The following is a 26,380-nucleotide window of genomic DNA, read 5'->3' as shown; positions in this document are numbered from 1 at the left end:
CTTCCTGGAGATAGACAACTCTCCAGATGAGCTGAATGAGTGGGTTAGGATGAAGGTGAAAGCTGGGGGGGGGGGATCCCTAAGAAGGTGGAAATATGGGCAGGGGAACTTTCTTTCTAGGTGTGGATTTGGCAGGAAAGAAAACCACATGTGGGGTGGAGGGAGAAGAGGTGGTTAGGGGTGGGAGAAAGGGATTTGGGGAGGGAGGACTCAATGGTGAGTAGGACAGTAGTGCTGGTTGATGAAAAGAAAAGTCAAGGGGAGGGAGCTTCGCCGGAGAAGGGGGAGATGATGGGGGAGGAGTGTGAAGAAGCTAATCCCGTGCTGAGGATGGGCATCACTTTGCCGCCTCAAAACCCGTGGAGGGACACAGGTCCCAATCAATCAACAAGGAGCTGTCGAATTAAAGATTAGGAAGAGGCAAAAAAAGGAAAAGAGTTTCAAATTTTAAATGATTGTCAGAACCGGTCAGGGTTTTCTAAGTTGTGGCTCAAGGAAACTATCCTCAAGTGTTTGCAAGAGCTAGACGTGTTGCCAGCTGATGTCTCTAGTAAATCTAAGGGACAAGGAATCTTGGGCTTGAGGGTGATCAATGAAAAGGAGGGAGGGGTTGTGCTGATTGGGGTCGAACCGCAGGAGAACTTAGATCTAGACCCAACTCGGAGGAGTTAGGACATTGAGAACCGGTTGTATCCAAATCCAAACCCAGTTCAAAAGAGTAGGGAGGTAGGTCAGTCCTCGACCCTTGGGGGTTTGAACTAGTTATCGACTCCCTCCCCGCACCTTGCAAAAGCAGGAAAAGAGACAACCGAAGATCCGATGGGGAAGACCATCGAGAAGCAGGGCAATTGATAAGACCGCAGGAAGGATCAGCAAGACACTCAATCTGGAGAGGCTTCTCCTATGTCACACAGCCCAGGGGGAAACATGTCGAAGACAAAGGCTTCATCTCATCAAGGTGAGGGAGGAAGTGGGGAGTGGGCGATCGAAATTGCCACATTATCTTATGAGGAAGTAGAGGAAGTAACCCCTCTAGCAATTTCAAAAGGTCCAGAGACTTTTGATGTGGCAGAATCCCAGTTTGCAGCTATCACCGAGAACTAGGTATGTGTTGAGATTGGGGGAGAAAAGAGGGAAGGGGTCGAGTTTGAAATTGAAGGAAGTTCTAAGGGCAAGGAGGGCTGAGGAGGGTTTAGAGGGAGTCAAGGGGAAGGGGTGGACAAAATGTCATCTTGGGTGAACTTGAAGCTGGTAGGCTTAGGAAAATTCCTGGGGTTCTCAATTGTAGGCTTGGAGGAAGAAACAATAAGATATTTGGAAAATATGGAGAAAAGATGGTTAGAAGAGAAGGAAAAATCAAAAAGAAAGAAAAGGAATCAGGGAGGGAAGAAAAACATAGAAATGTTATGGCTTGCCTGGAGTTTAAATGATAAAGCAGGGAAGGGGGAAGGGTCGTCTAGGGGTGGAGAGGGAAAAAAGCTGTAAGGTTCAGGGGCTAGGGATTTTCCGTTTTGTTATCAAATGGATCTGAAAGTACTTTCGTGGAATGTTAGGGGTCTGGGGTCAAGTAGGAAAAGGTTGGTGATCTGCAATTTGCTTAGAAGGTGGGAGTCAGATATAGTGTTCTTTCAGGAAACAAAACTGAAGGCGGTAGATGCAGGTGTAATCAGAAGGGTTTGGGGTCAAGGCCAAGTGAGGTGGATTTGGCTGAAGGGGGGGGGGGGGTCTTTTGTCAGAAGTGGATAAAAGAAAGAGGGCAGAAGCTAAACTGAAGTTAGACAAACTAGCCTATAAAGATGAGCTGAAATAGAGACAAAGAGCTAAATTTAAATGGCTCAAAGCGGGAGACAGAAATTCTAGTTTTTTCCACAATATGGCAAACGCAAGGAAAAGGTTCAATCATATTTGTTTAAAGAAAACTAGAAAAGAAGACCCATCCCGATCAATCTAGCTTTCAAAAGGCTTTCAAAGGAGCAACAGAGGGAGCTAGAAGCTCCTTTCTCAGAGGAGTCGGTGTGGCAAGTGATTAAAAATATGGAAGTAAATAAATCTCCAGGGCTGGATGGTTTAACTAACTTATTCTACAAGAAATGCTGGGAGGTGGTGAAGGGTGATTTGATGAAGGTTTTTCAGGACTTTCATCACAATGCTGCTCTTGAGAGAAATCTGAATGCAACCTTCATCTCTCCAATACCCAAGGTAGAGGATGCAACAAATATTAAGGGCAGTCGGCCAATTAGTTTATTGAACAGTTGCTATAAGATCTTGGCCAAGGTCCTAGCTGAAAGACTTAAGAAAGTTCTTGATTCAGTAATTTCAAAAAATCAGTTTGCTTTTGTGCCTGGCAGGCAAAAATGCTAGACAGTGTTCTAGTGGCTAACGAACTAATAGATTCAAGAAAGAGGGAGGGCAGGTCGGGGTTGTTATGTAAGCTAGACTTGGAGAAAGCCTACGACCATGTGAAATGGAAATGTTTGGGCTTTGTTTTGGAGAGCATGAATTTTGGTCAGAAATGGAGAAACTGGATGAAGTATGCATTACCTCTCCAAAATTTTCAGTCTTAGTGAATGGTCAATCAGCAGGATTCTTCAAAAGTACCAGTGGCCTTAGACAAGGGGATCCCCTTTCCCCCTCTTCCGTTCATCTGTGTGATGGAGATTTTAACTACCTTTGTGAATAAAGTAAGTGAGTTGGGTTTGTGGAAAGGTTTTGAAGCATGTCCAGGGGGGAGAAAGTTCAGATGCTCCAGTTTGCAGATGACACCCTTTGCTCCATTGTTGCAGAAGTAGATCAACTTGAAATTCTGTTAGGGGTCCTAAGCTGGTTTAAAGTGATAACAGGGCTAAGAGCAAATTGGTCTAAGAGTAGACTAATTCCAGTGGGCAGGATTGAGGATCTTGATTCTCTAGCTGAGGTTCTGGCCTGTCAAATTGGTTTTCTGCCTACCATTGGCTTGCCTCTAGGAGCCAAGTGTAGTTCTTTGATTTGGGATCTGGTGGTTGAAAGGCTGGAAAGAAAATTAGCTTCTTGGAAAGCCAAATATTTAACTTTGGGAGGCAGGATCACTCTCCCTAAAAGCTCCCTCTCAAATCTGCCTTCTTATTTTCTCTCTCTCTCTCTCTTCCCTATTCCAACAGAAGTGGCCCAAGGGGTGGAAAAAATTCAGAGAGATTTCTTATGGAAAGGTTGGGATGAGAAAAAAAGAATACACATGGTCAATTGGGACCAAAGAGGGAGAGTTGGTGGAGGAGACTGCTAGCAGCTAAATATGGCACAGACAGAGGTGACTGGATAACCAGATTTAGTGTTAATTCCCTAGGGTGCTCCCTTTGGAAGAAGATCATGAATTTGTACCCCTTGCTGTATAGGGGTCTAGTTCAGAAGGTGGGAAATGGTCAGTATTTAAAATTCTGGAAAGACAAATGGTGTGCAGAAAGGTCTTCGGCACAGTTGTTTCCTCAGTTGTATCTCCTGGCTGATAATCAGGATGCTCTGGTGGCTGATAGGGATGCAAACGGATTGGATCGGATTCGAATCAGGGTATATTCGAATCCGATCGGATCTGATAGGAGTCGATTTGAATTCGAATCCTCTCAGTAAGACGGATCTTTGGATCTGATCCGGTCTGACTTGTTTTCTTTAAAAAATAATAAATTATTAAAAGAAAAATAAAATATACTAATTTAAATAAAGTAAAACAAAAAATACAAGTCTTTTTTAATTATTTTCATCATATATATACATGTTTTTATAAAAAATAAATAATATAACAAATTTATAAAAATATATTATAAATAAATAAATAACATATATTTGTGTTATATATATATATATATATATATATATATATATATATTTATAAATATATAATACGTATCGGATTGGATCTTCTCTGATCGGATAGGGGTGATCCGAATCTGATCCGATTTTTTATCGGATCATATTATCCAATCCAATCCGATCCGAAGATCCGAACAGGGGTAATCCGAATTCAACCAAATAGGATCGGATCTCGGACCGGATAGGATCATGATCTGATCCATTTGCACCCCTAGTGGCTGAGTGCTATGAAGTCTCAAACAATTCTATCATTTGGAGCCCCTCATTTAGAAGAAACTTCCAAGATTGGGAAATTAATCAAGTGAGGGAGTTGTTTGAGTTGATACCCAATCAGACCATAAACCTGTTGGAAGAAGACAGCTGGAGCTGGATCTGGAGTGCAGACGGATCATTTTCTGTGAGATCCTTTGCCAGATTTTTGGAAGGAGGTGACAGACCTGACTTTCCAGCTGCTACTATTTGGAATGTGACAGCCCCTACCAAAGTAAATGCTCTTGTCTGGGCTGGGCTGCTGCCCTGGATAGGTGCCTCACGAAGAAAAGCCTGTTGAGGAGAGGAGTGCAGATTCAAGACTTGAGTGGTGTGTTATGTGGTCAGCAGGAAGAGGACAACAGTCATTTGTTCCTCCACTGTTCTGTTTTGATGTCTTTATGGAATCACTATCTTTCCTCTGTGGGTGTACCCTGGGCCATGCCAAAGTCTGTTGGATCTGATATGGTGCTCGGACTGTTTTAAGGCTTTCCAAGTTGGCCAAAAGTGTTTGGAGATCAATTCCTGCAGCAGTGATCAGCACCATCTGGGCGGAGAGAAATAATAGTGTTCCATAACAAAGCCAAAGGAGTAGACAACCTCATTTCTAATTCCTTTGGAAAAGTGGTTTCTTGGACTGCATCTGTAAAAGGTTTCCAAACCAGGGAGATTGGAGCCCGGCTGAACTCCAGAAGTCTTCTTGAGTTGTAAAGTTATCTGGTTTTCGGGCCTGTCTTTCTTACTCGGGGGGCCTATTTGTATCCTACTCTCTTTGACCAAGGTAGTGCTTATCCCTTTGTGTACTTTGTGTAAGGCTAATGATGAGGGTTCCAACCACCTACTAATCTCTTCCTCTTTCATTGCTTCTATTTGGAAATCTCTCCTTATTTGGGTCCTACAGATGTTAAAGCCTTATTTCTCCAACTACCTTTGTATGGCTAAAGAAAAGGAGAAGACTCATCAAGATGTACAAGAGCAGTAACAATTTGGACAAATTGCGAAGAAAGGAACTCTAGAATATTTTTGGAGAAGGAGAGAAGCAAGGAAGACATAATTGAAACAATAATGATTAGAGTGGCACATTGACTGAAATCCTTGGAAACCTTTTCAAATGCGTTAATAGATGATATACTCAGAAAGTGGAAGGAAGTGGTTGAATCTTGTAACATTGTTCCCAATTACCAATGGTCTGCATCAGAAAGACGGTCCATCAAACTTAACTTTTATGGCAGTAGCATGGGAAACCCAGGAATCTCAGGTATTGGCAGTGTCTTTAGAGACGACGAGGGCAAGATAATCACTCTATACTCAGGACCAGCTGAGGAGGGAGAATCTCTTAGAGCAGAAGTATTGGCTTTGATGGAAGGTGTACAAAGGGTGAAAGCACTGAACATTAGAAACTGATTATTGAGGGTTATTCGAAATTGGTAGTGAGATGTATACAAAGTGAGGAAATGAAGCAATGGAATTACAGTAATGAAAAGAAGAAACTCAGATGGTTGACAAGAGACATGGAAGTATCCTTCAATTGGACTAAGCGATGTGCTAATTCCTTAGCTCATGCTTTAGCCAAACAATGAGTAGGGAGAGAGACTTTATTCTTGGCACAATTGTAAGTGAGGGGACCTGTTGTGGGGAGAGATAAGAGGTTTTATCTCTCACTGACTTACTTTGTACTCTTTTATCTCTATACTATGTATACTCCTTTCTACTTTATCATTAATAAAATTATGCAGTTATTGATCAAAAAATAGATTTAAGATATTAGAACTCCAAAATAGAAGAAAACAACATGAAATAGAGAAGAAGAAGAAGAAGAAATTATATTGGTCACATGCTCCTTATCATTAGTATTTCTATGAAACTGGAAAAATACAATTATGCCCATAAATTAGCTGCCCAATTATTAGATTAATTTCAAAGACATAAGTACCCCTGTATATGTCACTACACTTCTTTAACACTCCTCCTCAGGCTGACCATAGATATCATACATGCCCTGCTTGCTAAGATTGTCTTTCAATTTTGGTTTTGGAAATCCTTTGTCAAACAATCAGCTAACTAATTTTCTGATCTCACAGAAGGCAAATAAACATCTCCATTTGCAATTTGTTCTCTGATAAAATGTCCCTCCATTGCAATATGTCCAGTGCAGTTGCTGAATAGGGTTGTATGTTTCTTTGGGATCAGCAAGACAGAAATGATTTCATTAATAATGGAAAGCAGAATTACAACAAGAGGTTGTGGAATAAAGAAAAACACAGCTTCAGAACAGCTGACCAAACCCAAGAATTACCATTAGCCCAATACACGTGAGTTCTTTGAACCCCTTGCTTAGCTAAACCATCTGCCAGACTGTTGACAGTTCTTCTAACCCATTTAACATGGAATGTCATGTCTTTTGATAGCCATTTGAATCGCCTGAATTCATTCCTTAGCTGCCATGTCACTCACTCCCCCTTCGTTAACCAGTCCACAACAGTTCTCGAATCACCCTCAATGATCAGTCTATCAAATGCCCAAATCCTTAGCCTTCTCAACCCCATATACTGCAGCCAGTAGCTTCAATCTAACCACACCACCTTGTTCAGCAGGTTCTGAGTATAATAAGGTCATGGCATTTCCTTCTTCATCCCTAATGACCCCCTATGCCTGAGGGGCCAGATTGCCCACACAACTCCCATCAAAATTCAGCTTCTTCCAACCACAAGTTGGATGAGACCACTCATCAACAGGTTTCTATCTTCTCGATGATGAGGCAGCAATTACACCCCATGCCGTGAAAAAATTCTCAACCTTAAAATCTGAGAAAAATTCCAGACTTTTTTCCTAGTGTGTCACTCTTAGAGTTATAACTTTATCAAGGCTTCCTTACTTCCTTCTCTTTATCTTCAAAGATTCTTGATTTCCTTTCCTCCCAAACTATCCAAAGCATTGCTACTGCTCTAGTACATCTCCCTAAAATCCTACCCCTCCTTTTAGTACAGCTAGAAACAATAGGGCTAAACAATCCTTCCAAACTTTCAGGAGAAGACCATCTGCATCCAAAGAGAGAAGAAAACCAATTCCAAATAAAGCTAACAAAAGGATAGTAAATTAAGAAATGAAAGGCAGTCTCACCACTTGACTTACAAAGGAAGCACCAATTGGGGAACAAATACCAATTTGGCCTTTTTCTTTGAAGCAGATCAAAGGTATTGATACATCCATGAAACACTTCCCAATAGAAAGCATTGATTTTTAGGGGATGGGAGAGCACCAAACTTCCTTGACTGGGAAAGAAGGAGATGAGGAGGTGGCTACCAGAGAATTAAAGACTTACATGAGAATCAGGATTGAGCCCCCAAACTCCAAAATCCAAACAACCTCCTCCCAGGACCACTGAATTCAGCAAACCTAACAACTCAGACACATTAGGAATTTCAGATTCCCTAAGGTTCCTGTTAAAACCTAAGTTCCAGTTAAGCCTTGATGGATGAGGGTGTTGGCCAAAGAAATCAGATACAGGTCTACCGTTAAGATTGGAAAGAGAAAAAAGAGAAGGAAAGCTCTCACCCAAAGGGATATCCCCAATCCAAACATGCTCCCAAAATCTTTCTGACCCGAAGACAAGTCATACCTGACATGATTGAGGAAAGTAGGAAGAATCTCATGGATGGCCTTCCAAGGAGCAGCCAGAGTAGCTCTACAGAGACAACTAGCATCCCATCCATTGCTTGACATGCCATGAGTACTTGCAACAACGTTGTGCCATAACCTCTCATTCTCTTTGGGGAACTACTCCAAAGCCATTTACTAAGCAAAGCCAAATTTTTCATCTTGGCATTACCAATTCCCAAGCTCCCTTCTACTTTTAATTTCACCACCTTCTCCCATCTTACCATATGATCTTTCTTTCCCCCAGCTCCCAAAGAAAATCTCTCATGATGTTTTCAATTTTCCTCACTACCTCTATGGACACCCTAAACACTGAATGTAGTACACTAGAAGGTTGGCAAGGGTGGACTTAATAAGAGACTAAGAGTTAATTCCCCCCCCCCTCCCCCGGCAACAAAATATAGTTTCTTTTCCACCCAGCTAACCGCTTCTCAATCCTCTCCACCACTAGGGTCCAAAAGCTAGTAGATCCTAGTAGATATATGGTTGTCACCTAAGGATAACCCTAAGTATCTCATAGGCCACTCTCCCCTCTTACAACCTAAAGAATCTGATATAGCCCTCAAGTCATCTTCTTCCATATTGATTCCAGCTATTAAACTCTTAGACCAGATAATCCTAAAATTGGACAATCTCTCAAAAAGCTTCACCACCAACTTCAAACTTTCCACCCCATCACAGAACACTAGGACGTCGTTTGCAAACTACAAATGAGTAATCAAGATGCTATCTCTCCCAACTGACCAACCTTTAAACAGCTACAAACTATTTGCTCTTGAAATCAACTTACTCAGCACTTCAGCCACCAAAGTAAAAAGGAGAGAGAGAGAGAGAGAGAGGGTCACCTTGTCTGAGTCCAGGAAAGCCCTCAAAGAAATCAAACACCATTTCATTAACAATAACTGAGTAATGACTTGATTGTAAGCAACCTCTAATCCATTTACACCACAGGTCCCCAAAGCTACACCTTCTCATGATATCAATTAAGAAATTCTAATCCACTAGATCATAGCCTTTCTCCAAGTCCAACTTGATTGTAACTCCCTTCCTCTTTCCAATATTAATGGCAACTTGATTATTGCAATGAAGGTTCATAGGTTTATTAATGTTTCGATTGGTGCTACAGTAGTCCGAACCAGAAAGAGAAGAAGAAGAAGAAGGGTCTGTCGAAATCTGTCGACCCCCTTAATCTATATTAGACTCTAATAATCTTTACAAAGACAAAAAATGCCCTTACTTAAGTGTGGGGCAGAGTGACTCTAATAACACTGCCACATAAGCAAGCTACTTAACAAACATAAGAAGACTAAACTACCCCTATTCGGCACACTTTAACACTCCCCCTCAAGCTGGAGAATATATGTCATATAATCCCAGCTTGTTACATAGATAGTTCACTTTCCCTGAGCTTAGAGCCTTTGTAAACAAATCTGCCCACTAGTAATTCGAGCCCACATGTTCTGTATTTATCTCTCCAGCAAGAACCTTCTCTCTCACAAAGTGGCAATCAACCTCTATGTGCTTTGTTCTCTCATGAAAGACAAGATTGGATGAGATATGGAGTGCAGCTTGGTTGTCACAGTACAATCTCATAGGTTTATCCATGTGAAACCCAATTTCTTGTAGGAGATTCCTCAACCACACTAATTCACAGGTAATGTGAGCCATGGTCCTATATTCAGCTTCAGCACAGCTTCTGGCGACAACCATCTGCCTTTTACTCTTCCATGTCACAAGATTTCCTCCAAGAAATGTGCAATAGCCTGTAGTAGATCTTTTGTCATTCACTGAGCCTGCCCAGTCTGCATCTGTATACCCAACAACTTCAAGTTTTCCCCCTGGTTTATACAATAGCCCACGGCCTGAAGCTCCTTTCAGATACCTCACAATTCTAAGGATTGCATCCCAGTGAGGTATACGAGGGTTCTGCATGAATTGGCTCACCACACTGACTACAAAGGAGATGTCGGGTCTCGTGATAGTCAGATAGTTCAGCTTTCCCACTAGTCGTCTATACCTTCCAGGATCTTCAAAAACTTCTCCTGTATCACTGCTCAACTTAACATTTGGTTCCATAGGGGTCTCAGCCGGTTTTGCACCTAACAGTCCTGTTTCTTCCAATAGATCAAGGAGATATTTCCTTTGGCATAGACTCACACCTTGTTTTGACCTGGCAACTTCTATTCCCAAGAAATACTTTAATGTTCCAAGGTCTTTTGTTTGAAAATGATTTGGCAGAAATACCTTTAGTTTGCCAATCCCCAATTTATCACTACCAGTGATGACAATATCATCCACATAGACCACTAATAAAATCTTCCCAGCTTCTGAGTCATAGCTGAACACTGAGTGATCAACCTGGCATTGCTTCATTCCAAAACTCTTCACCACTTCGCTGAACTTCCCAAACAAAGCACGTGGAGATTGCTTCAACCCATAAATTGCCTTTTTCAGTTTGCACACCTTACCAACCTCCCCATGAGCAACAAACCCAGGTGGTTGCTCCATATATACCTCCTCCACCAGATCACCATGGAGGAAGGCATTCTTTATGTCAAGTTGAAAGAGAGGCCAATCATACATAACTGCCAAGGAAATTAGGACACGAACGGAACCAATATTAGCCACCGGAGAGAATGTCTCCAAGTAGTCCACTCCATACAACTGTGAGTAACCTTTAGCAACAAGTCTGACCTTCAGACACTCCACACTACCATCTGGCAAGTATTTCACAATATACACCCATTTACAGCCCACAGCATGCTTACCAAGTGGGAGAGTAGTAAGTTCCCACGTTTGAGTATGTTGAAGAGCAGAAAGTTCCTCCTCCCTTGCCCGCCGCCATCCAGGTGAACTAAGAGCTTCTTGAACATTGTTAGGTATGGAAATAGAGAACAAAAGTGAAACAAACTGGCGATGTGAGGTAGAAAGACGAGATAATGAAACAAAATTGGAAATGGGATGGAGGGTAGAACTGCGTTTACCTTTCCGTAAGGCAATGGGTAGGTCAAGGTCTGAAGGTTCAGTAATAGGAGCCATGAGAGGATCCGTAGATGAGGTAGAAGCCGGAGGAGGGGCCGGTGCCGTTCGACGTGTATACACTTGTCGGATCGGTGGTCGTTTAGTGGTGACCTGCACTGGATGAGGTGATGAGTCTACTCCAACAACGGCCTCTGGAACTGGATCACTGACAGGAAGAGGAAGAGGAGGTAAGGGTGAAGACAAGGGTTCTTCATGACTGGAGAAGAAGGGTACATACTCAAAAAATGTGACATCAGGGCAGACATAGCACTTTCGGGTAATGGGATTATAACACTTGTACCCTTTTTGAGTCCGAGAGTAGCCAAAGAAGACACATTTAATTGAGTGTGCATCTAGCTTGTCTATTCCAGGACTCAGATTGTGGACAAAGCACACACAACCAAAGACACGAGGAGTTAATGGAAACGGAGATAAAGTGGGAAACAAGATAAAGAAGGGGGACCGACCATGAAGAATAAAAGAGGGCATCCGATTAATGAGAAAACATGTAGTGAGTACAGCATCACTCCAAAACCGTTTAGGAACTTTCATGTGGTGAAGCATAGACCGAGCAGTTTCAAGAAGCTGACGATTCTTCCGTTCAGCCACCCCATTTTGTTGAGGGGTGAAAGCACATGAGGTCTGATGAATAATGCCATGTTGTTCTAAATATTATTGAAATGAAGTAAGAAAGTATTCACGACCATTATCTGAACGGAGAACTTTGATTGGAACACCAAATTGTGTGCGTATTTCAGCATGGAATTTTTGAAAAATGGAAAATAATTCACTTCTTTCTTTCATTAAGTAAATCCATGTCATTCTTGAACAATCATCAATAAAGGAGACAAAATACTTGTACCCATATAAGGCTCTATTTTAATTGGACCCCAAACATCTGAATGAACCAAAGAAAAAGGACTCAACATACGACTCTCAACTCTTGGACAGAAGGACGCACGACGGTGTTTACCAAACTGACATGACTCACATTGTAAAACTGACAACTGACTCAATGACGGAACCAACATCTTGAGAACCTTGAGAGATGGATGTCCTAGTCGGCAATGCCATTGTAGAGGAGTAAGGGAAGTTTGAAGTGCAATTGAAGATCCACCACCGTCAAGGTAATACAATCCACCAGCTTCATGCCCCCCACCAATCTTCTTCCCCGTCTTGAGATCCTGAAAAAAACAAGTGGAAGGAAAGAAGGTAACAGAACAGTTAAGAGCTTTTGTTATTTTACTAACAGACATAAGATTGAATGGAAACTTAGGTACATATAAAACAGATGATAAGGGGACAGAAGCCATGTCAACATTACCAACACCACAGATGGGAGATGAGGACCCATTGGCAAGTGTAACAGTTTGTAATGTGGAGGTTTCAGAAAGAGAAGAAAACACACCTGGAGTCCCGATCATATGATCTGAGGCTCCAGAGTCAATAATCCAGGAAGGAGTTTTAGATGACATGCAAGCAATACCTGATTGGGCAAGTGTGGCAGTGGTATGCTGTGAAGTAGTTTGAAGGAACCGTTCATACTCATCACGCGGAACACTCACCATCTCCCTCCCAGAAGTAGATGTAGATGTGGGAGGAGTTCGGCCTGCCAGTTTACTGTCACTGATATCAACCTCGCCTGCTACAGCTTTATTAGCCCATTTAGAGGGAGGGCCATGTAGGTCATAACAGAAATTCACTGTGTGTCCTTTCCTACCACAATGAGTACACTTCCTTGTAGAGTTATTTTTTCCTCTGCCACGGCCTCCCCCTGAATCACGGTCACCCCGACCAATCATGGAATTACCACGGCCTCCTCTGGGAGCATGACCACCCCCTCTTGTACTATGTCCACCTCCTCTAGCTGTCACATGTGCTGATCTATCAGACTGTGTGGGGTTCTCAGTCTGTCCCAAAGAAATTCTACGAAGCCTTGAGAATACTTCCTCAAGTGTAGGAAGAGTAAAGCCCCCCAGTATTTGGGCTCTAACTAGTTCATATTCCGACTTCAGCCCCACTAAAAATCTTGTAACATCTAGTTGTTCCCTTTGCTATTGCTGAACTTGAATATCTGGAGTGAGGGGATGATAGACATTGAGTTCATTCCTTATATTCTTCATGTAGGCATAGTACTCTTCTAGTGTTTTGGTTCCTTGTTGTAAATCAAAGTACTCCTGATAAAGCTGATATACTCTTGTGTTATCTTGTCCAGAATATAGCTTCTTAGCATGCTCCCATATATCCTTAGTCGTATCAAGGAACATGAAGTTGGCACTAATTTTGGGATGCATACTATTCCACAGCCAAGTCATGATTTGAGCATCTTCTTGTTCCCAATCATCAAACCCTGGAGAATCAACCGGTGGCTTCTCATCTCTTACATGCTTTACTTTCTTCTTTGCTTTGAGAAAAACTTCCACTGATTTAGCCCATGGAACATAGTTCTCCCCATTCAGCTTAATTGAGGTCATTCGTACCCCTAGGTAGTCGGGGGAAATAACCACACTAGGTTTCTGATCATTGTACCCATCTCCTATTGCTTCCATTGTACTCTTTCACAGTTGCCTCTAACCTTACTTCTCAGCTACAAGCTGATTGATGTTGTTCACAGTTTGATACTTCAGCACCTATTGCAGCCTCTAAACACAATAGCGGAAGCACACACTTGTTCTTATTCACACTACTGCTGACTTCACACACTTACGTCCAACATAAGCATCAGTTTACCATTCACTAATCACAAGTAGGCCCTCTTACAACCACTCAAAACAAATTGTGCATCACAAGCACCACAACACAGTCAAATCTGCTACACCCAGTTCAGAATTGTTTAACACACTTAAGAGGGCATTACACAATCACAAAGAGCTCGGCAAGGTCACTGCATTCCACCTTACACCACTCGGCCACTTACAGCAGCCCTAACACCACTCAACAACTCACAGCAGCCCTACACCATTCAACAACTCACAGCAGCCCTACACCATTCGGCTACTGCACACACAGCCCTTTCTAGGGCAACAAGGAACCTAGTTCTCTAGGTTCCAATCAATACTAACAGCTTCTTGTAGGGTTTCTACCCAGAAATATCAGTAACACTAGAAGAAGAGGTAACCGCCCTTCCTTTGAGAATATCAACCAACCATTCACTGCTGAAGTCACTTTCCTTGCTGAAGAAGGTTATGCGCAGCAGAGAGAGACGAGTTGTGATGTTTCTGACCTAGGGCGAACCAGTTCTCTCCATTGACTGACCAGAAATGAAGGAGAAGAGTCACGAACACTGTTTAGGTGCTTTACCAACTGAAGTAGGTCAGGAGCATGGCTCTGATACCATGTTTCAACTGGTGCTACAGTAGTCCGAACCAAAAGAGAAAAAGAAGAAGAAGAAGGGTCTGTTGAAATCTGATGGATTACCCATACAGTCGACCCCCTTAATTTATATTAGACTCTAATAATCTTTACAAAGACAAAAAATGCCCTTACTTAAGTGTGGGGCAGAGTGACTCTAATAACACTGCCACATAAGCAAGCTACTTAACAAACATAAGAAGACTAAACTACCCCTATTCGGCACACTTTAACAATTAACCTAGATAACCATTTCAGTAAGGAGATTCTTTAGCCATAATAACTCAAATACATTGAGACATTGTCCTATATTCTACTAAATTACTTTATTAAGCGACTACAAACTGTTTTTTACTCCTCCATAAACTACATTACCACAAACTTCTTATCTAGAGTAACTTTCATCTCTACCGAAAGACAAATTGTAGGAACTGAAACAACACAAGTACATGACATACCTATCAAGTGATTAAAAGCACGGAGTCAATAAACCAAGACATGGGTGTAAAAACATGACAAGCAATACAATTACCCGACTCAGCAAAGGCTATAAATGGACCACTAGGCTCAAAGAAAGTAGACAAGCAATACAACCAAGCCAGGAGGCAGACACAACCTAGTGGCAATATGGGCACTATTTTTCTTCATCCCCTTGAACTTACCTGGTATTAAGTCAAGATGAAGCTTCCAAACCTATCTCTTGTGTGTTTCGGCTTCTTGCAGTAGTTAGACACATCTTCTCCCCCTGCCACCTAAGCCCCTTTAGAAGTGGCACTTATTTTAGGTTTAGCAGACACAACCTTAGCCTTGGGCTCAATTGTAGGTATATGAATCATAGCTTCTCTACAGCTCTCTTCCCCTTGGACCAAGGAATATGCAGCAGAGTAATAACATTATAACTCAAGATGTACTATTGTATGAAGTCACAATCAGAGTTCAGCCCAGACAAAAACTCAAATACTCTAAGATTCCCCACATGCTTCCTATGCTACTTTTCATCAAATGAGTCCCACCACTCTAGTGCCTCCAAAGAGGCCTGTCAATGATACATGAAAATCCGAGGCCCGATCCTATATCCAATCTGATTATCTCAGATTCGGATGATGTATTTATGTAATAGGATCATATTCGGATTCTGCAATCTACGTCCGATTAATAATCGGACCGGATTCGAATTTGACTCCATCTGATCTGACTAAAACCTGAATCCGATTATATTATAATATTTATTGATTTTAATTTATATATTTTATATAATTATATTTAAAATTATAAAAAAATATATTTTTATATTTTATAATATTATATATGAATCTATAAATATAATAAATTCTGTATGTATATTACATTAATTTATTATATATAAAAGTTGAAAAGTAAGTAAATTTTTTACTTTTTTATATTTTCGAAAAAATTAAAGCAGAATTGGATTAAATCCGAATCCGATCCGAGTCCATTAGGATTCGAATTCGAATCCAAGGTCTTTAAATCCAATCAGATTTCAGATCGGATTCGGATGCAAACTTTCCATAATCGAACCAGAGTCAGATTTGCTGAATCCAATCTGATTACAACCTACCTCCAAATGATCCATTGCTTCCCATAATGGCTGAAGAAAAGAAAACTACAAAGCAACAGATTTCTCCCCCTGTCTAAGATTAGTAGCTTCTCTACACAACTGGTAGACCCTAGCAGTGTTCTGAACTTGGCAATATGTAGCCAAAACCCTATCCCAAATGTCTTTATCCATCAAAAGAATATGTAGTTCCTTGCTATATGTGGCTGCATAGAACTAACCAACCACAACATGACCATAAAGTTTTCTTGTTCCCATTGAGAATAATTAGAGCCATCAGTTAAGGGTTTTTTTTTCAGCCTAGTTACTCAGGTATCCCATCTTTCCACAACCTCCAATACATATCTTCATAAATTGAAAGCATTCCAGGAAATTGCTACCATCAAGTTTCACCGTCATAATCTGGATATTTGGCTGTTATTGGTTCCCATAAAATATCCAGTTGTTCCCTTCGATCCCTCTTTACTTGTCATGAGTACAACAACTACCATCCACCTAGCACACACGGAGAAGCACAAAAGAAACTACTTCACACCAACACAGCATATAAGATGTTACTCAGATCAAATACACCTCAGAAAAAAACCTTTCAAATACTATATGATTTCCAATATATAACAGCAGAAAAGGATAAATAGTGCTGAAAAGTAAATTATAGAATAGAAGAAATAGTACTGCAATCTCAAATCAGGTCCAAAGCAAATGAAACCAAATCTGGGGCATAGAATAGAAAAGGATAAACAGTGCTGAACGGTAAATTATAGAATAGAAAAAATAGTACTGCAATCTCAAATCAGGTCCAAAGCAAATTAAACCAAATCTGGGGCATCCACAAATATCATACAGTTCCAACAGTACAAGGCACAACCCCAAAACACTCTCACAAGCAGCAGAACCTACCTCATTTTGTTCAAATTTTTTCAGAAAAAAATCCAAAAAAATATCTAAACCTCCATTAACAAGTATAAAACCCTTATCGAAATACATCTATAACCATACCTCATCAAACTCTAGGGTTTCCATGGATTGGAGAAAATGAGCTGACCATATGGTTTGCTGACATCAACAGTTGGTGGTGATGAAGTCAGCATCCAAGCATGAAGACAGTGATCTGTCCCTTATCTACATGGTGTTCTAATACCAACTTGTCAATAAAAGAACTTTAGAAGAGAAGAGAAAGAAGAAGAAAGGAAGAAAAGAAGAAGAAGAGAAAGGACAAAAAGAAGAAAAAAGAGGCAAAAAGTATTGGCTGGGCACCTCGCCCAAACGCCTTGACTTTTAGCAACTAGGAGCCCTTCTAGGCGACTAGGCACCCGCCTAGGCGACAAAAATGACAAGGCGGGTGCCTTTTATAATATCATTTATATTGTTGTATCTTATTACTGTATGTGTTAATACATTTTATTATATGCTACATATATCAATTATACTTTGTTTTAATGTTTGACTATTGAAATTTAAAAGATCAAAGGGTTTTGAGAAGAGAAAAAGAAAGAAAAGAAATAATAGAATAATAAAGTTATTTTTTCTATTCTCTCTCTCTCTCTCTAATTAAAAAAAACAGAAACTCCATCCTTGTTTTTTTTTCTATTTTACTTTCCGTCTTGAATATTTATCATATAAAGTTGATACCATCTTTAGCTGCTAATTAATATGAATTTTCTCTATTAAATACTTGTTATAGTAGTATTATTTTTGAAATTAATATATGTAAAAGATTTTTATCTTTTAGATGTGATGATTTGCCACATTTTTAGAGGAAATTAATGTTCTTAATAAAGAGAATTGCTATTTTTTCAATTAACATACATGCTATGGTATATAAAACTAGGAAACTAGCCAAAAGTCAGATTTTTATATTATAAAATTTTTATCGCCTAGGCGACTAGGTGCCCCAGTGTCACACAGAATCGCCTAGACGCCTTGAAAACTATGATTGAGCATGGCCCTTTCATTGGTATTTATACTAATGCATGATATTTACAGTTCTCTCTATTAGTATAAAATAAGAGTAGACAAAAATGCCCTTAGATAGGTGCCTCGTAAAAAGACCTTTACACTGTTATAAAAAAGTAAAAACCCCAATCACAAAGCAATGACTCAACAACTGCTTCTCCATAGAGCTACACAACCACCAAGAGGCATGAGCAACATGTTTTTGTTTTTTTTTTTTGACAAGCAAAAGGAAAAAAAATTATTAAAGAAAAAGAAGTGCTTGATACAGCCACCATTGGTACCAAGATAGTACCAGCCACATAGCACACCACAAAACAAACATCAACCAAACAGACAATACAAAACACAAGAAAACATGATCACCAAGAGTAGCAAAACTAGTCTAGGACCAGGACTATTGTAGACAGGATTAGTTCTTTAACAGATCTGCCACGTCTATCCCTGCAACAACCTCAGTTAGATACCTCCCCCCCTTCATGACTCAACTTCAATATCAGATTGAAGTAGTGACAATGTTCTATCTCACATTACTGATTACTGGTGAAAAAAATGTTCTATCCTCGCAAACACAAGGGGAACCTTCCTAATCCAAACGGGAATGTCCATTCCTCCATGACAACCATTGCCAGACTAAGAATCCCTCTCTTCCAACATGAAAAAATTCTTAACAGCTCTTTTTTTTTTGATAAATGAAAATACTTAACAGCTCTTTGATGGCCCCCAAGAAAGAAGGCACCCAGTTTTCCAACTTAACTCTACAGATGTTTCAGATGTCTCTAAAACTGAGTTGTTTTCAATTTTGATTACTTTGTCCTAAACTGTCTCCTCATCCAAGGACCTATCATCTTCTGAGGCCACCACTTCATATTCACTATACATTTCAACCTCTCACCAGGAAACCCTCAAATCACTCAGAGAAGTGACATCCTCTTACAAATGCTGTCACACCTCTCCACTCACCCAATTCTGATCATAACCTTCAATTTGCCACCTCTGTCTGTATATAACAAAATGGAATTATCCAACTACCAAAAATTTCTCACAACCAGGTCCAACTGAGCCTTGTCTTTGATTCACTATCACCAGTTTACTGTTATGAAAATAAAAAATGCAATCATCACCATCACCTAAGCCTTGTCCCAACTATATGGAGTTAGCTACATAATTCCTGTTTTGCCATTCAGTTCTATTCAGTGCCATATTCATCATTAAACTATGGGCGCTTAAATTATTTCTTATTACTTCCACCCAAGTCCTTTAAGATATGCCCCTAGCTCTTCTAGCCCTTTCAACTTGTAGCACATCATTTTTTCTAACAGCTGCTGTAGATGATCTTCTAAAAACAAGAAAACAAATAAAAATATTTTTTGAATTTAATTAAATAATATAAAAACCACTCAGAAAGTTATGTGGGAAAATAAATTATCATATTGTTCACAAGAAGAATTTCACGTATAAGACCAAACAGTTTCTGCAGAAAACTTCAAGCGAACAATACCTACTAGCAATCACTATTAGATAAAATCCAATGGATACAAAAGCTACTTTCAGTGGCAATCATTAAATTTATCAGAGCTGGCAGAGCTAAGTTCTTTCTATTTACATATTCAAGGATCTTTCAAATCTAGCTCCATTTACAAATCTATTTTCAACGATAGAGAAAAACAGAAAGCAAATCTGAATTTAAGAACGATAAATCGAAAGATAGTAACGTACAGATTGGCAGAAGGTCCTTTGTTGCAACAAATTCTGGCCAAGAGGGATGCAATCACACCGGCAACAATGAAAATTAAGGTAGTTATCAAGAAGCCCATGTCAATTCGATCTCACCGCAACCAAGCAGAAATTTTCTGAGACGAAAATATGAATTTGAAGCTTGTCAATGAATCTGGGAATTAACGGAAAGAGAATTGGAAGAAAAACAAAAACTAGATCCCTGATCTGCATATTCAAGAATTACATAAATGTTTTAACAAATACTTGATTACATTACGATTTAGGGGCGAATGCAGACCCTAATTGGCCAATGAAATGAACAGAAACCTTAGCCTTGGAAAAGACACAGGAGACTTGATAAAGAGAGGATAAGAGATTGAGAATTAACCTCAGGTGATCTGCTCTGATTTTCTGGAAATTCCGAGCTACTCGTCTCTCTCTCTCTCTCTCTCTCTCTCTCTCTCTCTCTCTCCAGTTCAATCGTGCAGTTACAGAACTCACCCGGTTTGCTTAAAACGCCGAGTTCAATCGTGGGCCAACCGGATTTTACAATTATCAGACCATCATTCCAAAACTGGGATGGTATTGATTCTAATGATCCGTATATGAAAAATACGTTTATAATAGAAAAACACATATAAATTTTATAAATATATTAATAATGCTAAATTTAATATTAAATACCCACAAATAATGTATATATACATAAAAATATATATTTTAATGATATAAATGAAAAAATATATTATAATTAATATAGAGAGATACATAAATATCATACAATTTTATTGATAATGCATCAATCAAGAGTCCAAGACACATGACATATGCACATATTATATTTTAATTATTATATTAATTATTTTCTATTTTACTATTTTTTACATTAATTATATCTTAATTATTTTTATATACATACATATATATACGAATTTTTAATTGCTAATATAATTATTGCAATATTAATATTTTGTTTCTATAATTTTTCTAAAATTAAAAACCATTTTTGGTATAAATATTGATTAGTAGAGTTGATAGATTCTATTTATTATTATATTCTCAAATGTTTTGTAAACATTTTTATTTTTGTAAATCATAGGTTTTTTCTTCAACAATATCAGATACATTTTCAAAAAAAATAACAAGGTTTTAAAAACTGACCCAGAACCAGAACCGTTCTAGCCACCATTTTCCAGGTCCATGGTGCAACGTCCGATTCGAATGAACAGCTCATTCCAACATAAAAAATAAAATAATTAAAATAAAAAATGACCAAAACAATTGAATGGGTCGAATAGGTCAACAGTTTGATTGCCTGGGGTAGCGGGTTGCTGACCAATTCAATGATTTTTTGCCAGGGATCGGGTTTAAGGCAAACGGAACCAGTTGCCTAGACAGTTCCCGGGCCGAACGATTTGACTATCCGGCTCAATGACGGTTTGAAACACCAAAAAAAAAAGCAAAACAGTGAGTGGGAGAGGTTTTGCTTGTTTTTTTCTAGACTAAAATGCCACCAAGTAAAAGATTAACCCATGGGACCCATTTTTCTTTCATCTTCCTCCTCTCGTTGCCCACCAGTCTTAGGCTCTTAGCATGTACATCTCTCTCTCTCTCTCTAAACATACAACATGAGTGGCAAAAAAAATATCCATTTAAAGTTGTAGAGAAAGAAAAAATCAAATGTAATGTGATGGTAACAACCAATAGGAAAGAAGATGGTCACACTAAGGAATGGCAATGTATGGAATCTTGGTGATTGGTTATCGAAGGGCCATGTGATGAAGAGATTCAAGTTAGAAAGTATTTGCAAACCAAACAGGATGGTTTTCGATGAGACAACTTGGTTGTCAAGCACTTATAAGAGTATATCTTCAGGTATGACAATTAGCACTTAAGGAGATGGTGGAGATTGTTCTTTTAGGTTTCTTCATGGTCAAGATAGAGATTGGTCCGCTTAGACAAGGAGCTTAGGTAGGAACGAACAAGATAACACAAAGACATCAACATAGCTCTATTTTGTTTGTACCAAAATGTGTATCCAATAGAGATGACAAGCAAATGTTGTAATCTTAGGAGCCCATTTATGATATTAAATGATTTTGTGTTATGGCCCTTATGGGCAGCAACCATGGATCTGATGATAGGTCTAAATCATGGTTCAGCTTGCTCACAAGGGTATTGTAATGCATGAAGTACAAAATTACTATGAACGTGTAAGAGGTTAGAATAGTAAATGCAAGGTTAGAATGACTTATCGGCTAAGGTGTGTCTAAAACACTGTCCTTAAGCAAAATTTCACCTCCTCTAGGTTAAATTCAATGCAACTTAGGAAGTCTGGTATTCTGCTCTAGGATTCAACTGCCTTGGAAGGAACTCAGTAATTGCGCACTTGAAATAATGAGTCACACGAATAGTAGCAATCTCACAACTCGGCAATGGAATGTAGATATGTGATGCGGGAATGAATGGATGAATGCAATGACTCATTTGTGCATGGGTATAAATAGACTCATCACTATATATCTATATACTATATATAAAAGTGGGAATGCAAAATGAAAGTTTTTTTGGACTAAAATTACCCCCTATTTCATTATTAGAGAAAGGGTATAAAAGTTATTTTATTGTAGTTTAATGTCAAATTTATTGATTATTAAAATGCTCATATTTGTCTATTTAGTGCATCTCTAATTGTAAAAGTTGAAAATCTAACTTCAATTATTACATTCCATCTCATTTAATCCTCTTTCATTAAGTTTTATAACTTAAAGTATTAACTCTCATTTTCTCTTATTAAATCCTATAATAAGTTATTTTTCACTAATAAATGATACTAATTAGATCTATACCAATATTTTTAACAATATAAATCTATATATTTTAAAACTAACATAATAACAAAACCATTCTTTATCAAAGTGGTGGGTAAGAAACATCCACCTTAGTAGTAGTGCTTTCACAATGACTAGTTTGGTAGTCGGCATGAGCACATTAGCAAGTTTAAGGATTACCCAGACCTCTTCATATTAAATGGGGACATCAAAGTATGGGAGTTCTCTAAATTACTTAGTAGCCCCAACCCACTCTTGGTTTATCAACCTCACACAACAAGCAACATTGACACTTAGGAGGAATTGGTTGAGAAGTTTGTTACCAAGTGGTTTACCTTGAAATGACTTGTGACTATGGCCGATCTTAGAAATTTGGTGCAAAGGTTTAAAGAAAAACTACTTGATTATTTGTTGCAATTTAGAAATGCCATGTACATCCAACATGATAGCATGTGATGAAGAAGGATCTAGTTGAACAATGCATCAAGGGATGCAACCTTGGTATCACATCACTTTAAAAATCTAGAGCCACATAGTTTATCACAACTATGGAAGTGCCATTGAGTGCATAAGTATGACAGATAGGAGACCACAACCACGCTAGAATTGGCCTCCCTAGCAATAGCAGCAAAGTAGTTGACATCCCAACACTAAGAAATTTATGTAATTGACAAGCATCAGCACAGTAGCATTGAAACCCCATGAGAACCATACACTCAACATAGAGATGATGACCCACAACCTCCCCCTCCCCTTCCCTTTGGTTATAATAAGAGTGAAGTGATCTTAATAATGAATACACTTGTAGAGGGTAGAGCAATTGACTTTCCCCTACCCCCATGCCATATAAATTCGGACAAGGACCACTATGGGATAAGGTGATGTGAGTTCCATTAGTTTACTACACAATATGATGGAATGCTTTAGATAAAAAAGAATCTTTGTAATGGAAGTCAAATTGGAAGAGTTCTTTCACCGCCAACCAGCAAGAGTGGAGAACACCCTCTCCCCGACCATCGACAAGGAGGAAGTATCAATGTGGCAAGTTTTGTCAATTATATTTCAACCTCACTAGGTACCTTGTCCTTGCGATTTTAATAGAGTGGGGAGTTATAGTAGCTCTTCAACAAGAATGGCATTGACGATATAGTACAAGCCACATCAATAAGAGTGTTGGTAGACATCTTCAGGAGCCCATCTTGCCCTTGTAACAATAGCAATGGCACAATTGAATTTACAATTTATGACTTGATTGGTAGAAGACCCGAACCACAATAAACCACTATACATAACAAACAAGGTTAAGGGTTTTGAGATGCATGCAATGGGCTTTACTAGACCAGGGTGAGTTTTGCAAATCTTATCTCCATCCACACCCCATGACTAATGGGCTTGATAGACAATTTAGTGATTGGCTTACCCATGGAAGTGGTGGACTTCAATGACAACATCTCAACTACCAAGGGATCGATTGTATTATCTCTTACTCTCATATTGTTCTTCATGAACTAGGAGTTCCAAGTGGTTTAAGGGTGTACATCATATCACGTCTTTTATGGCAGGCTGTTAATTCATAAACTATGACTTGTACCCTCCACTTACTGCCAATGCATCAAAGCAAGACACTACAAGTGGGTGGTAAGAATTCCAGCAACAAGGGTGTTGTTCAAAAAGCCCAATGTGCATCTACATGATTCTATCTAATAGATGGAACTCAATGAGGATAGAGAGGCTAGAATTGTTCAATTCAATGGGTCATGCTTTCAAGTTGTGATGAGAGAATTAGAGAGATGATCCCTGTGCTTAAGTAAAAGAAAAGGCAAAGGTGCATTAAAATAATAGATGACAGTGGTTGGTCCTACTACACCTTAATGGAGGAAAGAGGAGAGTCAACCTGACGAGCAAAAGAAATTGAACGTCTTCATGAGGTTATAATGTGTATCCATAAAAAAAATTTCATTTTGATACATATATTTTCAATTAGAAAACAACTCACTGCAATTAAAGCAAATCATATCTTGTTCAATATTACATTTAGTAATTATCCATTGCATCAATTACCTATCAAATCACATATAGAACTTTTGCACTAATACATGTTTGCTAATTCAGTTGCACCCTTGTGCACGTACGAGTACAGAACATAAACCTCAAAATAGTACAAAACCACAAATGATATTACACATTAATTAGGTACATTGGACAACTTTAAAACTTATCATAACCACAAAACCTTCCAAGTTCCAACATAAGCCTTAATCATATATACAATGTGTACATTAAATCAAATCTAAATCTAATGATTTAATCGAATAATATGACAAAGTAGAACCCTTCCCCAAATAGTCGAAAGATTCAAATAGCATTATAGAGGAACCCTCAAAAGAGATTGACATTGTAGAAGGGGAGGGTGAGAAGCATCCATTATTCATTTTCACTACGCCGCAAGGGCAATACACAACCTGGTAGAACTACTAAAAGGTAGACCACATTTTACTGTGCTCCTTCTCCTCCATACTCACCTCACTAAACTTAGAGATTTTTTCATACAGAGTTTCAAAATGTTTTCTCATGGTTGTATGATCAAATTCCATGCTTAGATTTCAGTATCATCAAGCATACATCAATCCTAATGACAATCCAATAAAGCACCCCCAACACATCTTCAAGCCTAAAATAGCCCTTAAGAAAGGGTAAGATAGAAAAACTTTTCCAAATTGGATTTATTAAGCCCATCATGCATCCTAAATGGTTAGTCAACTTCGTCTTAATGAAGAAAAAGAATGGCCAACTCAAGTTAGACGTCAACCCTCTAATTCTTACTTTCCTAATCAAATAACTTTGGCCTTTAAATATAGGTACTCATTTTCTTTATAGGTGCTATGTAGATTTTAGATGTCTCAATAAAACATATTCGAAAGATAAATTTCCTTTGTCAAACATGGAGATACTAATAGATGTAATGACAGGGAATGCGTTGCTCTCCTTCTTGAATGGCTATAGTGACTATAATCAAATTTTCATAGATCCCCTAGATGCTTCACATACAACCTTCAAGATGCATATAGGGAATTTCTACTACAAAGTGATGTCATTTAGACTTGAGAATGTTGGTGAACATACCAAAGGGCAATGCCATGTGCTTTTCATTAAATGATGCATAGGGAGATTGTGCTATGTCGATGACATTTTAGAAAGAAAGGCGATCACACAGAAGCCCTTAGAAGAATATTCATCCAAAGTAGGCAATACAACCTATGCCCAAATCCCTTGAAGTATGCCTTTGGCAATGATTTGAGGAAATTTATAAGCTACAAAGTTGATCAAGCTGAAATCCACCCATATGATACAAAGGTGAAGGCAGTTCTAGAGCTCCCTCCCTAGTGGTGATCATGGGCCAGCTCGAGTTGGGCCTAGGCCAGGTTTAGCACCAAAGATAAGGGCTTTAACATAGGCCTAGTCTGACCCACACCCTAGGCCTAGATTGCAAGCCCAAGCTCGGTTCCACATGGGCCAGGGCTAGGCTAGATTATGGGCTTTCTGGGCCTATTAAGTAATGACTTTAGGCCTATGACATCAAATGATAAAAAATTAATTATTTAAAATTTTTAAATTAAATAACATATGTACATACAAAAAAAAAATACACAAGCTAAAGTTAAATTAGGATTGGCTATGCTTGGCACAAAAGAATGAGCCATAGGCTTTAGTTAATTGCTATGCGAGATTTGGCTTGACTTACCTATCCTTTTAAGATGAAGGCAAGGCCTTCATTCCTATTCTTGAGAAATGTGGAACTTGAAACACCACTAAATATTTAGTGCAACCATTGGTGATTAATCCATTAGTGGATGAAATAAAAAATGTAGTCTTCACTCTCTCAAAAGATAGTGCCTTGGGTTCAAACGGGTTTATTGGCCATTTCTTCACTCACTATTGGGATATTATCAAGGATGATGTGGTAGTTGCGGTCCAGGAATTTTTCAGGTAGGTGAACTTCCTCCCAATTACACTCCTTACATCTCCCTAATCCCAAAAGGTTAGAATCCTTTATATTTCTCTGATTATTGGCCAATTAGTGTGTGCAACTTTTCATACAAAATTATTTCCAAAATTCTAGTTAAAAGGTTAGCCTGTGTGTTGCATTAAATTATCCCCCAACAATAGGCTGGTTTTATTAAGG

At 39.0% G+C, this 26,380-nt stretch overlaps 1 protein-coding gene across 3 annotated transcripts in view; it reads right to left on the bottom strand.

Annotated features, from left to right (window-relative positions):
• LOC104593842 (ATPase, V0 complex, subunit E) overlaps positions 1 to 19,905 on the bottom strand; it is a 54,439-nt gene extending 34,534 nt beyond the window's left edge. Inside the window, exons 1-2 of one of the 3 annotated variants that reach the window (XM_010253866.2) lie at positions 19,755 to 19,905; positions 19,367 to 19,500 (exon numbers count right to left, since the gene is read on the bottom strand). In XM_010253866.2, coding sequence (XP_010252168.1) covers positions 19,367 to 19,464 — 98 coding nt within the window. In that variant the 5' untranslated portion in view covers positions 19,465 to 19,500; positions 19,755 to 19,905. Of the gene's footprint in view, positions 1 to 19,366; positions 19,501 to 19,638 lie in introns of all 3 variants that reach the window. The other 2 variants (XM_010253867.2, XM_010253868.3) reach the window with 2 other exon arrangements.
• Positions 19,906 to 26,380: the final 6,475 nt, after the last annotated feature.

This window comes from Nelumbo nucifera, chromosome 5, assembly GCF_055504915.1.
Source record: "Nelumbo nucifera cultivar China Antique chromosome 5, China Antique-T2T, whole genome shotgun sequence".
Taxonomy (NCBI): domain Eukaryota; kingdom Viridiplantae; phylum Streptophyta; class Magnoliopsida; order Proteales; family Nelumbonaceae; genus Nelumbo; species Nelumbo nucifera.
Note: the sequence above shows the minus strand (reverse complement) of the source record. Positions and strands in the feature narration are given on the sequence as shown.